Consider the following 16,510-nt stretch of genomic DNA (forward strand, 5'->3'; position numbering starts at 1 on the left):
TGTGTTTGGGCTGCTGCAGAGGAACTCTTAACATTATATCCCACGTATGTTGGCTGTTTAAAAAAAAAAAAAATGCTTCCAGGAGGCAAATCCAGGGAGGAGCTAACTACTTGTGAATGACCTTGATTGCATGGAGAATTTCTGAACAAATGACTGCCAGAAATACACACTGCTGCCATGGAGACTTTTCATATTTGTATGATCAAGGACTGACATTCTGACTAAGGCAGTGGCAGTGCGCTGCAGTATGGAGCATGCAGGGTGGAGGGGATGATTTTCACTGTTCTCTGTTTCCCCAGAAAATACTGGTCTTGTGGTAGCAAAGAGGAGAGCATAACATTGGCCACCACAGAGACCGGCTGGCCTGTAAGGACTGTTGGGGCAGCCCCTCCCCCAGCTTTCCAGGAGTACGGAAAGACCAGTGTTCCCTGAGAGGAAGGCAAGAAAGGAGGCGCCCAGGCCAGGAAGCTCTTGTCCTCAGCTCCTGTAAAGACCAACAGCCTGAAACAACTTTTTTAATTCTTCTGAAATTTGCTTCTTTTAATATTGTAAACCGTTTTGGGTGCCTTTGTCAAGGCAGAAAGGCGGTATAAAAATGTAGGAAGTAAATAAATAAATAAATAAATAAATAAATAAGTCATGCCTGCTAAGCAGGGTCTGCCCTGGTTGCATATGAATGGGAGACAACACGTGAGCACTGTAAGAAATTCCCCTTAGGGGATGGAGCCACACTGGGAAGAGCACTTGCATGCTTGCACGCAGAAGATTCCAAGTTTCCTCCCTGGCATCTCCAAAATAGGGCTGAGAGAGACTCCAGCCTGCAACCTTAGAGAAGCTGCTGGCTGGCTGTAGACAATACTGATCTAGGTGGACCAATGATCTGACTCAGTATATGGCAGCTTCCTATGTTGTTCCTATGCCTTGAGTCTGAAAATATGTCCTTGAGGGTCATGCAGCCCTCAGTCAAATATTTTTGGAGGGTATAGGGCATTTATGGGGGAAGGAGAGAGTGGCAAATATCATCCCTTCATCCTGCACCCACTGGGCTGCAGATCTGTGGAAGCCTCCTGTAGTACAGGCAGGGGCGGAGCCACCATTGCACTAACGGGTTCAAAGAACCCAGGCTGCCACGCTCAGGGGCAGTGACTCATGCCCCAGCCACTCCCCCTGTGTCTGACATCACACGCAGGAGCGTGGTTTCGCTCACAAATGGGTCATGCCCCATTTGTGAGCAAATTCTGGCCAATGCAATTTGCAGTGCAGCCGGGAGTGGCTCTCCCTGCTTTAAAAGGCGACTCTGTTTGAGATGATCAGCCAGCGCTGGCTTCCCAGTCTGGCTGGGAACATGTCTCCCTGTCTTTTAAAGCAGGGAGAGCCGCTCCCAGCCGCACTGCGAACGCGGCGCTGGTCAGAATTTGCTCGCAAATGGGGCAACCCCCTCTCTACGCGTTTGAGCAAAACCATCTGATGTCAGATGCTGGGGGGTGCTGGCGCCGGGCTGAATCAGGGCCACCGCTGGCCTCCCTACACCACTGAGTACAGGTGACTCTTCCTAGAACCTTGCCACTATCTTAGGATGTCGACTATAGTAAGCAGCTTTAAAATTGTTATTTTCTGGAACACAGAAGCGTTTGGGTTTTGTTGCCTCCTTGTGGCACTGTAAAAATTGCATTGGCCCCAAAATGGTCACTCTCAACTTCCTTCAATTTATATCAGTTTACAATGCCTCATTAACAGAGTGTTGGACTAGGACCGGGAAGACCCGAGTTCGAATCCCCATTCAACCATGGAACTCACTGGGTGACATTGGGCCAGTCATGTATCTCTCAGCCTAACCTACCTCACAGGGCTGTTGTGAGGATAAAAATAACCATGTACACCGCTTTGAACTCTTTGGAGGAAGAACAGGCTATAAATCAAATAAATAAATAAGCAGTGTTCCCTCGAAGGTGTGTGTGTGCGCTGACAAGGTGTCTTTTAAATGTTTGCTCAGTTAATTTTAGATCCCACTCAGGTTTGATCAGGAAAGTCCCACTCTGAGTGCATGTGCGTGCATACTGCCTTGATACTGTTGCCCAGAACAAATCTCATTCCACACACAGTTGAAAAAAATTAGAGAGAACACTGCTTGTAAGTGGTTGTAAAACACCTATAATGGCACTGAGCTCACTGGATGATGGTGGGCAAATAGAAGGCCTGTATCATGATGTGTGGGGAAAGCACAAAGCAATTGCAGCCCCATGTCTAGGAGGTGCAATGTTAGCGTACTGGAAGAACTTGTGCCCTGTACTTTCCCCATGTGAGCAATGGGACTTTCTGATTTTGTGAGGGCAAAATAAACAGCACTGCCACAAAAAGACAGAGGCAGTTCTGAAACATGAGATTCTGCAAGAATGTGAATATATCAAAATACTTTATGACTGACCCCGTTTAAATGATGCTGAGTTGGAGGACCCTGAACGAATGAGGGGTTATTGGGCTTGGCTCACACGTGCATATCCATCATAGGGAGACCTGACTTCAAATCCCCATTCAGCCATGATACTTGCTACGTAGGTGACTCTGGACCAGTCACTTCTCTCTCAACCTAACCTACTTCACAGGGTTGTTGTGAGGACAGACAAACTTAAGTATATAGTACACCGCTCTGGGCTCCTTGGAGGAAGAGTGGGATATAAAATGTTAATTAATAATAATAATAATAATAATAATAATAATAATAATAAATTATTGATAGTATTAATTAATTAATTATGGCTGCAGCATTCAGTTGCTGCTTGCACGTGCAAATGAGCGATACAATATCACAGATAGACTGTTTATGTCACCGTAGGCACAGATAGGCTATGGCGCTAATCAGCGGTGTCCTTATACACACATTCATCTGCCAGCCTCAAGCGCATAATAGCCACCCATGCAGTGAAAATATATATGCGATGTAATCCTTACACGCCGGTCGCCATGTTTAAAGCACAGAGTGGGAGTGAAAAGTCCTGTTATGATTTGCTCCTCTTCCCACTCACTTTTGATCTTTTTTTTGTGTGTGCGTTTTTGTTTTGCTTTTTAAACAAGGAAAACGAATTCGGCGGGAAGCGCGGCGCCAGTTCTCCGGGTGGCTGCAGAGGGCGCTGCGGTCGGAGGACCTCACCGAGAAAGCGAAGACGCCGCCGCTCTTGGGGAAGACGTCGGCTCGCTGTCAGCTGCAGGGAAGGGTGCGGGAGGTTCCGTAGTTGCCTGGTGAACGGGTGTAAACAAAACAGGGAGCGAGTGGTCCGCTGGGAGGTGGCCGGTGGTCTGCCTAGGCCGCGGCTGCTAGTGGGCTGTGCGGCAGGAGCAGCACCAGAGCAGCCGCCGCCTCCTCCTACGAGCAGGGCTAGTCTCACCGCGAATGGTTAAGTCTCCTAAACCCAAATGTTAACGTGCATAACGCAGGCTACGTGGAGGCACCTGAGAGAAGGAGACACAGAGAGTCGTGCTCTGCGTAAAAATCGTAGGTAGCCGTATGGATCCATCAGGGTGGGGGGAAAGCATCCCAAAGTCACACTAGTGTAATACTTTTATTACAACCCGTCCGAATGACACAAAGTTGTGAGCAGCAACTTGACATAAAGTTGCTGCTGCTCGCAACTTTTGTTCACGTTGGTTGGTTACCCTAATAAAGGTTACCCGGCTGCTGCTATACGCAGAGATCTCGAGAGCAAGAAAGGGCAACAAAAAATCACTACGTAATACAAAGACTAAGGGTTAAGCTCGTGCAAGTTTTAAAACCTTTGTTTAAATTGGTCTGCGCTTATACTGATTTAGGCTGGAAACTTGGAATCGTCTAGCAGAGATTAGTTAGCCCTTAATTAAGCTCGGAGCCGGGTGGTTTTCTTTCAGTACTTGTTTGGAGAGCTGATATGGGGATTTTGACGTGAAAGTAAGCCCAGTGGGATTTAATTCTGAATAAATATCTGAGTAAAGGCCCATCATTTTAGAACAGCTTTTTAATGTTTTGACTGCAGTTTCTATGTGATGAGTTTTTTACATTCATCTTTTAAAATTGGTTTTAACTGGGTCCTGTTAATATATATATATTTAAAAATAAAAATGAAAAATTAATATTCTATCTATTATTAATTTCGTGAGCTGCTCCAAGAAATATTGCACTGGAGAGGTATAAATACAGTATTTTAAATAAATTAACAAATAAACATGTATAGGATTGGCTGTAAGGATATATCAATTGGTGATTGTTTCAGCTAGTTAAAAAAAGTGTACCATTTTTTAAAAAATCCTTATGAGTGATGCTCTTGCAAGCCTCAGTTCATCACCATTGGTAACAACATCCCATCTAGCTTTGTTACATTCCCCCGCTCCCCCAGGCAGGAATTCTTTTATATATTAGATGCATGGATGTAAATCGGGTAGGAATTCAACAGGTACAGGTCTTGGTTGGCAGGCTGGAGAAGTAAAGTAAAGTGTGCCTTCTAGTTGGTTCTCCTGGCGACCACAGAGCCATGTGGTTGTCTTTGGTAGAATACAGGAGGGGTTTACCATTGCCTCCTCCCGTACAGTATGAGATGATGCCTTTCAGCATCTTTCTATATCACTGCTGCCCGATATAGGTGTTTCCCAGTCTGGGAAACATACCAGTGGGAATTTGAACCGGCAACCTCTGGCTTGATAATCAAGTCATTTCCCTCACCTACTGAATTTTTGCCAGAAAAGGTGATAGCTTTAATTATGCTTTTATATAATGGATTTAAGAGAAGTAGAAATATCCTTGCTGCAACAGGGAAGAGTGGTATGACTATTCTGTCTTGCTCTGTGTGTTGCAAGCCACCTAATTGTACGGTGGGGAAAGGACTTGACTAGCAAGCCAGAGGTTGCCGGTTCGAATCCCTGCTGGTATGTTTCCCAGACTATGGAAAACATCTATATTGGGCAGCAGCGATATAGGAAGATGCTGACATGCATAATCTCAAATTGCGTGGGGGATAGCAATGGTAAACCCCTCCTGTATTCTACCAAAAACAACCACAGGGCTCTGTGGTCGCCAGGAGTCGACATTGACTCGACAACACATTACCTTTAGCTATGTGTTGCAGTACAGAAGTGGAGGAGGAGTACATCTTTCAGAACACTTTAAAGAACAGGAGAAAACTACACATTCATGAAATAATAATGGATTAGTTGTAAACAGAGGAGAAGGGTAACTTTGTTGCTCTAGTCGTGTAAAAAGAAACTGGATTAGTGCTCCAGGATGGGTCATGAGCAGTGTAGCCCTTCCACAGTTGTGGTGGAAAGGATTTTTTTAATATAAACTTTACAAAAACAGTTGCAGTTTTTGGTACAGCGTTGTGCTGCTTGCCACTATTGACCTTACAAATTGTATCTAAATGGCATCTTTGATTCTCATGAAATCATATCTGGCAATATAACAATGCTGTTGTGATTCCTGTTGAGCCTGGTTGCCTCATTTTGAAGCCTACTCCAGGAAGAGGTGAAGCAGACCTGAGGAAATAGCAAACTCTTCTTTAAAAACAACTTAAAAAATAAATAGGAGGAGGGGGAAATTTTGAGGGGCTGGTATCTCTTTAGGGGAGAAGTCCCAGCTTGTGTGTCTGATTTTTGCCTGGGTTTGTTTTGGTGGTTGTGTAGCTTTCAGTTTTAGTTTCTCTTTTGCCTGGAGAAAGACAGTGGGAGGAGCCAGCTAGGGCTGAGGTGAGAGTCACACCTGGTGGGAGGGGCCACATGCTTGATTGATTTGATTTGATTTGATTTCTATACCACCCTTCCAAAAATGGCTCAGGGCGGTTTGTTGAGCCTGGTTGTCTCAGTTTGAATTAATATAAAAGACCAGGAGTAGCTAGAATATATTTAATAATATGTATATACAAAAGACAAAAATATAAATATATATTTTATTAATTAATAAAAGTTGATGGTACTTAATAGAAATATTTAAAAGTTAAAAAGTCATAGTACATAAGATATCCCCAAGCATATGCTGGTTAGTTCATTAATTCTTATATCATAAAAAGTCCTTGGGCATATGCTGACCAAATCCTATATTCTTGTGGTTCCTGGTGAATTCAAGTCCTGATAATTCCTTATATGGTCAGACAAGTTTCGACTTTCTCAGTCTTTTTCCGTTTTTCCTCAGTATTTTTTTCATACAATATTCTCATGAGCACAATGCACCTTCACCCTCCTTCTAGTCCAAATAAGTTCTCACCATTTTCCCAAGATCGCCCTCTTAGTAATCATCTTGCGTGTCTTCTATAGGATATTAATCCCTTATTGTAAAAGTTAAGAAATTACACAGCCTCTTGTCCATATATAGTAAACTTATGCATCAGAAGTTTAAAGTTCAAGCTTCTTGCAAAGGGTCTGTAGGGCAATGAAGTCAACCACATCTATCTTCTGACAGATAAAATTTGTCAGAATTTTTGTCTCTGTAATTTCTTAACTTTGGTGGCCAAATCTGCAGGTGACACTAAACTATTTAGGGTAGTGAAATCCAGAACAGATTGTGAGGAGCTCCAAAAGGATCTCTTCACACTGGGAGAGTGGGCAACAAAATGGCAAATGCGAGTGTAAAGTGATGAATACTAGGGCCAAAAACCCCAACTTCATATGTATGCTGATGGGGTCTGAGCTGTCAGTGACTGACAAAAGAGGGATCTTGGAGCTGTGGTGGACAGCTTGTTGAAAGTTTCGACACAATGTGCGGCAGCTGTGAAAAAGACCAATTCCATTCTTAGAATCATTAGGAAGGGGACTGAAAATAAAACTACTAATATCATAATTCCCTTATACAAATCTCTGTGCGGCCACGTTTATAGTAGTGTGTACAGTTCTGGTCACCATACCTCAAAAGGGATATTATAGAACTGGAGAAGGTGCAGAAGAGGGCAACCACAATGATCAGGGGCCTAGAGCACCTTCCTTATGAGGTAAGGCTACAGCACCTGGGGCTATTTAGTTTAGAAAAAAGACAACTGAGGGGCGACATGGCAGAAGTCTATAAAACTATACGTGGAGTAGAGAGAAATTTTTCTCCTGCTTGCCTAACACTAGAACCAAGGGTCATTCCATGAAACTGATTGCCAAGATATTTAGGACCAACAAAAGGAAGTAGTTTTTCGCACAATTCATAATTAACCTATGGAATTATCTGACACAATATGTGATGACAGCCTCCAGCCTGAATGGCTTTAAGAAGGGCTTTGATAAATTCAGAGAAGACAGGTCTCTCAGTGGCTACTAGTCTGGTGACTAGGGACGTGCATGGAACTGGTTTGGAGGCCCTTTATGGGCCTCTGAACCAGTTTGAAAGACTGGCAGTTTGAAGCTGGGGGGGGATTACTTTAAGGTCTGGGAAAGGTGCTCTCCCCTCCCCACCCCACCCCACCCCACCCCGCCTGTGTTTCCCCCACCTGCGCTGTTCTAAAAAATGGCCGGTAAGGAGGTACGCTGCCACCCCAGCGGGACCATTTTTTAGAACAGCTTCAGTGGGGGAAACATGGGGGTGGAGAAGAGCACCCTCCCCTTAAAGTTACCCCACCATCACCACCTTCGAAACGGCAGTTGCCAGTCCCATGCACATTCCTACTGGTGACTATAGGCCACAGTCAGTCAGTCTTTATTGTTACTGTCACCGACCAGAACACTATAGGCCACATTCAGCCTCAAAGGCTAGATGCCTCTAAAGACCAGTTGTAGGGGAGCCACAGCAGGAGAGAGGGCATGCCCTCACCTCTTTCTGTGGTTTTTCAGAGGCATCTGGTGGGCCACTGTGTGAACTAGATGCTGGACTAGATGGGCCTTGGGTCTGATCAGCAGGGCTGCTCTTATTTTCATATTTTTACAGATATGTATATGTAAATGACAGACAGATTATATATTTTCAAGGAAACTGCTTTTCAAGTGAAAGGAAGGTATATTTTTAGTAGAGATAAAATACATTATGCTATCAGTTGAGATTACAGAACCTAGTCCATAAACGTCATGATCTGTGTCTGTGTCTTTCTCTAGTTTGTATTACATCAGTGCTGACACTTGGGTCCTAGAAAATACTGTGCCAAATAGCAAAATTTAGTAGACCATAACTACTACATAACTTTGTGAAACTCTTCTGCTGTGCCAATATTGACATAAACCAGAAGTTTGTAAACTGTGCGTTAGGCTCCCCTTGGAGTTATCAGGCTTCTAGAGAGATGGGCAACATTTCAGAAAGGGTTAGGATTCTGAAGCATATGACAGTATAATCCTGCACCAGTCAAGATTTGGGTGGATGGAAGAAGACCCTCACTAATGTACGTTAAGGGGATAACTGCACCTTAGCTGCTCAGTCATTCCAATGTGGTTTAGAAATGAAGGAAACTGGAAAGAAGGGAGTCTTCATGATATTTCCCTGGGATTATTGAGATTAATACCCCAGTTCAATCAGCTGTGGTGGTGCAGTGAGGAAGCAGCTTGCCTAGGGAGCAAGAGGCTGTTAGTTCAAATATCCGCCGGTGTGCTTCCCAGATTGTGCCTAGTAAATATATATTTGTAGTCACCTATATCAGGCAGCAGCAATACAGGAAGCTGCTGGAGGCGGATGCTCACTTCAGTGACAACAGCAAAGGCATCATCTCATACTACATGGGAGGAAGGCAATGGTAAACCCCTCCTGTATTCTACCAAGAAAACCACGTGGCTCTGGGGTCACCAGGAGTCAACACTGACTTGACGGCACAGTTTTTCCTTTTTCCATAGCTTCCATTACACAGCATCAGGAAGCATGGGCATACAGGTGAAACTCGGAAAATTAGAATATCGTGCAAAAGTCCATTAATTTCAGTAATGCAAATTAAAAGGTGAAACTGATATATGAGACAGATGCATCACATGCAAAGCGAGATAAGTCAAGCCTTAATTTGTTATAATTGTGATGATCATGGCGTACAGCTCATGAAAACCCCAAATCCACAATCCCAGAAAATTAGAATATTACATGGAACCAAGAAGACAAGGATTGAAGAATAGAACAATATCGGACCTCTGAAAAGTATACAGTGTACTGTGTTTGATTGGCCAGCAAACTCGCCTGACCTGACCCCATAGAGAATCTATGGGGCATTGCCAAGAGAAGGATGAGAGACATGAGACCAAACAATGCAGAATTGCTGAAGGCTGCTAATGAAGCATCCTGGTCTTCCATAATACCTCATCAGTGCCACAGGCTGATAGCATCCATGCCATGCCGCATTGAGGCAGTAATTGCTGCAAAAGGGGCCCCAACCAAGTACTGAATACATATGCATGCTTATACTTTTCAGAGGTCTGATATTGTTCTATTCTTCAATCCTTGTCTTCTTGGTTCCATGTAATATTCTAATTTTCTGAGATTGTGGATTTGGGGTTTTCATGAGCTGTACGCCATGATCATCACAATTATAACAAATTAAGGCTTGACTTATCTCGCTTTGCATGTAATGCGTCTGTCTCATATATCAGTTTCACCTTTTAATTTGCATTACTGAAATTAATGGGCTTTTGCACGATATTCTAATTTTCTGAGTTTCACCTGTATGAGCAATGTCTGCATGCTCAGTTATGGTGAGCATATGATTGGTGCTAGGTTGGGAAGCACGGTAGGTTTGGAAAGGAATCCAGAGTTTTAAAAGTTGGAGAAACACTGACTTAAAGCTCCCCCCCCAACACCAAATCATTTTGTTGGCAAGCTGAAGATACTTTAATGCTAATTAATAACAAGTTACTTAATGAAATTGGTTGTTGCCTATGTAAGGCTGTAAAATGAAATTGCCGTCTTCACCTTATTTTTTGTTCTTGATCTGTCTAGACATGCTTAACATGCTTTAACTGTCTCGTTAACACAGCCAAGCTCATGAAAAATGTGTAGATTGGAGTTGCCCTCCACTCCTTCCAATTTAAGTGTTAGAGTGCTAATTTGTACATACAAGGAATAAGAGGACAAAAACATCATGATAGCTACTGGGTTAATACATTTTAAAAGTGAGGCATTCAGGATGACAGTTTAATTGTAGTGTTGGCCAGGAGTTGCTTTATTGATCTTGACAGAACTTTAGGAGATATTTTGGTATATACAATGAAATAATATGACTCTCATTCTATTCCTATGTCAGCTTTTCAGGTCAGTTCATTCTACTCCCCATTGCCTCAGTTAAGTAAAATGCAGCATCTAAGGTGTTGCTCTTTTTCCCCTGTAGAATACATTTAATTTTTTAAATGCTGAAGACTGTGGATATTATGAAGACAGAAATGCAAAGGAATCTCTCCAGTAAAGCTTTAAGTATTAAATAAGAATTGAAGCTCATGCAAGCTGCAATGGAAGAGATTCCAGTCAAAGTAGCTGTAAGAATAAGACCTCTACTTTCCAAAGAAGTACTTCACAACCACCAAGTATGTATGAGATTAATTCCAAATACTCAGCAGGTTATCACTGGAAAGGACCGTGTGTTCACTTTTGATTTTGTTTTTGGCAAACATTCAACGCAAGAAGAAGTGTATACAACATGTATTAAACCATTGGTGTCATCTTTGATTGAAGGATATAATGCTACAGTTTTTGCCTATGGACAGACAGGCTCCGGAAAGACGTATACTATTGGAGGAGGTCATATTGGTATGTTTTAGAAAGCTTCTATTCTACTGTGGTTTACTTATATTTTGTGTTGCAAAATTAAATAAGCAATGTTCTGTCAGGCTGCTGTTCAAAGAAGAGTAAAGATAATTTCTGTTTTAACTGGAAATCTATAAGGTAACTGTAATTTCTGCCTCTTATTCCCATTGGAACAGTATGAGGTTGTAGTTTCCCCCACTAAAACTGTATACTGTTTCCATTATTAAATATGTTCAATAACACAATACTGCATGAAGATTATAATGGCCTGCCCAATAGCATTTCTACAGTCATTGCCAAAGTTTTGAAGTACAGATTTCATTCTTAATTATGAAAATGAAAATTCTTCCTGAAGTACTAAAAGCTTAAATATGATTTAAAAGTCTCATTACTTTAATCCTAGTTTTCTGACAAAATAAGAACTATCTAGACCAGAGGGTTACTGACCAGAGGGATACCCAACTTGAGGTACTCCAGATGTTGCTGAACTACAATTTCCATCATCCAACTTCCAGCTACAATTTATTGTGGCTGGGGATGATAGGAATTGTAGTTCAGCACCATCTGGAGTACTACAGGTTGGGAACCCCTGTTCCAGATTCCTCTTAAAGTAAGGGTGGGGGTGGGTATCCATTAAGTGTTCTTTTAAAATGAGACTTTAATTTGACATAATTCCAGCCATTAAATAAATAAATTTCTCTCAACTGTCATTTTCATTTGTCTAGACTTATGGAAGGCACAACTTCTTTTGAGTTTGATGTGCTTCCATTCTTTACCTTTTGTCTTCTATATCTGGATTTTTACACAGGCTGGGTAGTGATGTAAAACCATGCCATGGGATATGGTGGCTCTTCTAGCTTTGCTGTGGGATCAAAAGTAGGCATAGATGCAATGGTATTCCTTTCCATTCTTGCTGCATGGGTGTACCAGAGGTTAATACAGATTCTAAGCAGGTTATAAATTGCCATCATTTAGTCCCCCTCCCCCTCAATATTGGTTGGTTTGATAAGACAAGTAAAAGTGCCAAGAAGGTATTGGTACAACTCACCACAAGGGTCAAAACCACATTCAAGCCATCATTTATTTATTTGTGAATGGATGTGAAAAAGCTATATAACATGCCAGATTAAATTCTGTAAAACTAAGCATGAATTTTGTCCACAGTTTTCCAGCTACAAGTCTGACATAACTCATATAGTATCAATTTCATCATGAATGAAACTTTCTCTGTCAATTTCATGTCATATTTGTATTAGAAGTTATGTCTACAATCAAAATCTTAGCCTTTTAATATCAGACATTTTGATCTGCAAAGAGGTTGTTTCCTCTAATACAGAAATTGTTCATCTTTATTTCCTCAATTTTCAGACTTCCTTCTGGAATTCAGTACCTTTCAGAGCATTGCTCTACTGTGTTGTTTTAACACCAGAATATTGTATTGCTTGCAGTGTACTTGCTGCATAATGCTGAGATGAGATCAGACTCCTGTTATTCAAATATTGATGAAGTCATTGAGTAATGGGGGCATTCCACCATATAGGAAGGGGCCTCCTTTATGTTTCCAGTAACTGTCCTATCTAGTTTCAACAATATAATGAATTCAGTGAAGATCGAATTTCTGCTCTTGAATCATGTTCATTGGCTTTAGGTATTGTTAATATGGTATTCTATAAAAAAAACACCAATTCCAACAAAGGAGTGTTGCTTAAAATACCTTACTGTGTGAAACCAAGTGTGTTGACATTTTTATTTTTATTTTATTTTTGTATTTTCAAGAGTATCAAGGTTTTGTCTTATAAATTTGGTTAACTTTATTTAATTACTCTATGCTATTTAGAGCCTTTCAGTGTTGTGTGTTAGATGTAAGGCGGTTTTGATGTTTAGAGATTTAGATAGGCTTATGTGGTGTTTTAACAGGGGCAAATATTGTTTTGTTCTAAACAATGACTTTTGTTTCTGGATTGCAGTTCCATGGTCTGAATGGTATTTGGTATTTTGCTCCTGGGATACACAGGGCTAAATTTAAGGGTGTTAAAACAAATAATAGCTATACATTTGGTACTGTGGTTGTATGAGTGGCTGCTGTATGCTGAAAGAAAAGGAGGGGCCACCAATATAGATGTGACATGTCTTCATAGACATCTTTTCCCAAATCTGTAGGAGTAAGTGGTGGATCAATGGAGAAAAACAGAAGTGTTTATTTGAAACTCAACCCAGGTTGTTTTAGTGAGTACATTACTCTTGTGAGGACATACATAAGAGCAGGTTGTTTGACCACCAACTTACTATGTTGCTTACTTTGGATTCTTTAGTATGAATCCTTTTACCAAGTTATAACCAGCTATTTGTCTCTCCAGAGAGATTGATTTATGACCTTGGCTGAATTGAATGACTTGGGTTCATAATGCATTGAACTAAAAAACTTTTGTTTATATTTTAGCATCAGTTGCAGAAGAAGAGAGAGGTATAATTCCACGTGCTATCCAGGAAATATTTCAGATTATTTCTGAAAACCATAATATTGACTTCACTGTGAAAGTGTCTTATATAGAGGTCTACAAAGAAGAACTTAGAGATCTCCTAGAATTGGAGACTTCAATGAAAGATCTACACATTAGAGAAGATGAAAAGGGCAATACAGGTAAAATATGCACATTTGAACTTAAACTGTGTGTTTGGTTCTTGGTTTGTAACCAAGAATAATCTTTCTAAACAAATGTATTTTTAAGCTACTACTCTTCTATAGTTGCACAATATTATTGCTGCTTTCTGAGGACTACAAGTTGAGATAATCCTTATTGTGAAAGTACAGGGTTGCATTTGAAGTTCGCAGAAAGCAATTGCTCTTGTTCGTATGAATGTGATTTCTGTTCTAATTCAGATGAACACATCTGTTATCTTTATTCATGTGGTGCATCACAGAAATATTGACCTATTTTTTATTATTGCTAACATTTTTACTGGGTTTGGTAGATGTTTGAGATGAAGACAGTCTTCAGAACAACTGTAATTACTTCTATTTAAGTTAACATCTCTAGTATAACAGGATTAGAAGTATCCATAAATATCCTTGGTTTAATTATGGTAATTTCCCCCCACTTAATAAACACCTCATACTTCAGGGATAAAATATTTCACTTTATCCATCTAGATGTAACTATACAACTAAATTGTCAGCTTTTGTCTTCCTTTGAATCCATTATTAATGCTTATATACTGTATGTATATATAGCACCTTATACAAATAACAACCTCCTCAGACATGTGTGGTAATATTGTTTATAATAAAATAACCAGTAGTTGCATACAGTGTAATGTCCATTTTATCTGAATGTTTTTGTTTGAAAAATGTCTCCATATTTTCACTCTATTTTAATCTACTAAATTTTACTGGCAGCTTTATGCTTGTTCATTACTATTATTATTTATTATTCTTGATTCTTGAAGTAATTGTTGGTGCCAAAGATTGCCAAGTTGAAAATGTGGATGAAGTGATGAGCCTGTTGCAAATGGGGAATGCTGCTCGTCATACAGGCACAACCCAAATGAATGAGCATTCCAGCCGATCTCATGCAGTTTTTACAATCAGTATTTGTCAGCAACAACAATCTGTGCAGACTCAGAAGGACGTGAACAGTGCACAAGATTCATCTCAGAATTCAGGCCAGCTCATAGCTTCCAAGTTCCATTTTGTGGACCTTGCTGGATCAGAAAGAGTAACAAAAACTGGGAATACTGGAGAAAGATTCAAAGAATCAATTCAGATTAACAGTGGCCTGTTGGCTCTAGGAAATGTGATCAGTGCTCTTGGAGACCCAAAGAGGAAAAGTGCTCACGTTCCATACAGGGATGCTAAAATTACACGTATTCTTAAGGATTCTTTAGGAGGCAATGCCAAGACTGTCATGATAACTTGCATTAGTCCATCATCTTCTGATTTTGATGAATCGCTAAATTCTATCAAATATGCCAACAGAGCCAAAAATATTAGAAACAAACCTGTTGTCAACTACAACCCAAATTGGGACCGTATTGATGAAATGGAGTTTGAGATCAAACTGCTTCGGGAAGCTTTGCAAAATCAGCAAGTTAGCGGACAGACTCCTGGCAGTCAAGGGTCACAGGATATGTCTCAGGACAGAAACAGAATCCGTTCTCTTGAAGAACAGCTTGCCCAGCTTCAAGTAGAAAGTTTCAACTACCGAAACTGCATGGAGGAAGCCTGTGTAGTCCTTGTTGACTTAAAAAATTCTGCCAGCTTAACAAAAAGCCAACAAGAAAGACTGCAAGATTGGCTCATCATAGCTCAGGAGCTAAGGAGAGAAGCTTCAACTATTCCCAAAGTAAACAATGGAAATGGAAGTGAGCAAGATGGACCATATCATATCACAATTCTTCAGCTGAAGAGGGAGCTCAAGAAATACCAGGTATCTTACTGTAACTTTAATCCAAGCTATCACTTGCATATTTGTAAAAAGGAAACCCACATAACATGCAAGTTTACAAATTTCTAGTAATCCCATCTGTGATTCTTCATAAGTAACCTGTACATTTCTTGCTCATCTCAGTGGCAAGTCACATTTTCTATTAAATGTGCTCAAGATGGCTTACCAGAAAAACCTGGTCTAAAATTAAGCATAAAACCAATAAGATTGTATGATTTGTGGTAAGTAAAATATATTCTACTATTTTACATGGCTGATTTAGAGAAATACATAAGTATTGGTGCTCTAGTGATCAGGTCTATTGTAAATAGACTTAATGTTTTACACCCTAGCCACAATTAAATTACTTGAAGGTAAAATAGGCATGGATTGGATCCCACATTTTCACTCTGCTCACAGAACTCCTGCAAACATCACTTCCTTTTGTTCATGGAGTGAAAACTTTGGGTCCACCCTGTTGTTTTCTGGGAAACCCTGATTTTATAGTTACATTGACTTCTATAGGGTTACTTGTTTGTATAAATTAGAAAATGTCTTGCTCTACCCCTGTTTAGCACTTACTTCACACAGAAGTGCAGCTAGGTAATTTTGGACCCTGGATCTGATAGGCTAAAGGAGACACCCTGCCCCTTGCAACATAAGCACCCTCTCCACAAATGTGCTGTGCATGAATCGAGATTTGAAGCACAAATTAGACACCTTTTAAAAATGAGGAGAGAAACAGGTTGCTTACCTCTTCCGCCACTGCTCCACACAGCTTCCTGCTGCAGTGGTGCATCCCCCAGCAGCCCACATGTATGCTGGCGGCACTCCCCCCCCCCAGTAGCTCTCGCACAGCGGCACGCACATAGTCTCCGTGCATGCGTGGTGGCTGCTGGGGCAAGTGCCACCACATCAGGAAGCATTTTGGGGGGAATATTTTTAGAAGGAATCCTGAATTGGACACTTCCCACTGACCCTGCAGATATCAAATTGTGTATGGACAGGTCAGCCACTCTGTTCTCTGTCTGGAGCCTGGGAGTGGGAAGGAACTAGTCCTAGCAAAGGCAGTGGGGTGGGGAGAAACACAGCACAGGCAGGAATAAACTCTTCAGCGAGCAGGGTGGAGGGAAGGAACACGGTGGTGGCGGGAAACAGTCCCAGTGAGTGGGAGGAATGCTCCCGCTGCAGCAAGCGGGGAGGGAAGACATGCAGCAGCAGATCTCCTCCCATTCCTGTCCCCCAGGAACAGTGCACAGCCTTTCTCCTGCCATTCACAGAAGTAGCAGCATTCCTCCCCACTTGCTGGGGCTAGTTCTCACCACGGCCACTGTGTTCCTTCCCTCAGCCTACTGCCCGTTTCTGCCAAACTTGTGGCATTCCTCTCCACTTGTTGGGCCTGGAAGGAACCAGCCCCAGCAAGTGTGAGGGGGATGGGGAGGCACACAAC

General features: G+C 41.4%; 1 protein-coding gene across 5 annotated transcripts in view; it reads left to right on the forward strand.

Moving 5' to 3' along the window:
• Positions 1-3,187: 3,187 nt before the first annotated feature.
• KIF27 (kinesin family member 27) overlaps positions 3,188-16,510 on the forward strand; it is a 71,507-nt gene continuing 58,184 nt past the window's right edge. For all 5 annotated transcript variants that reach the window (XM_053304038.1, XM_053304040.1, XM_053304039.1 and 2 more), the window contains exons 1-4: positions 3,188-3,490; positions 10,224-10,639; positions 13,077-13,277; positions 14,084-15,063. In XM_053304038.1, coding sequence (XP_053160013.1) covers positions 10,330-10,639; positions 13,077-13,277; positions 14,084-15,063 — 1,491 coding nt within the window. In that variant the 5' untranslated portion in view covers positions 3,188-3,490; positions 10,224-10,329. The remainder of the gene's footprint in view (positions 3,491-10,223; positions 10,640-13,076; positions 13,278-14,083; positions 15,064-16,510) is intronic.

This window comes from Hemicordylus capensis, chromosome 2 (assembly GCF_027244095.1).
Source record: "Hemicordylus capensis ecotype Gifberg chromosome 2, rHemCap1.1.pri, whole genome shotgun sequence".
In the NCBI taxonomy this organism is placed as follows: domain Eukaryota; kingdom Metazoa; phylum Chordata; class Lepidosauria; order Squamata; family Cordylidae; genus Hemicordylus; species Hemicordylus capensis.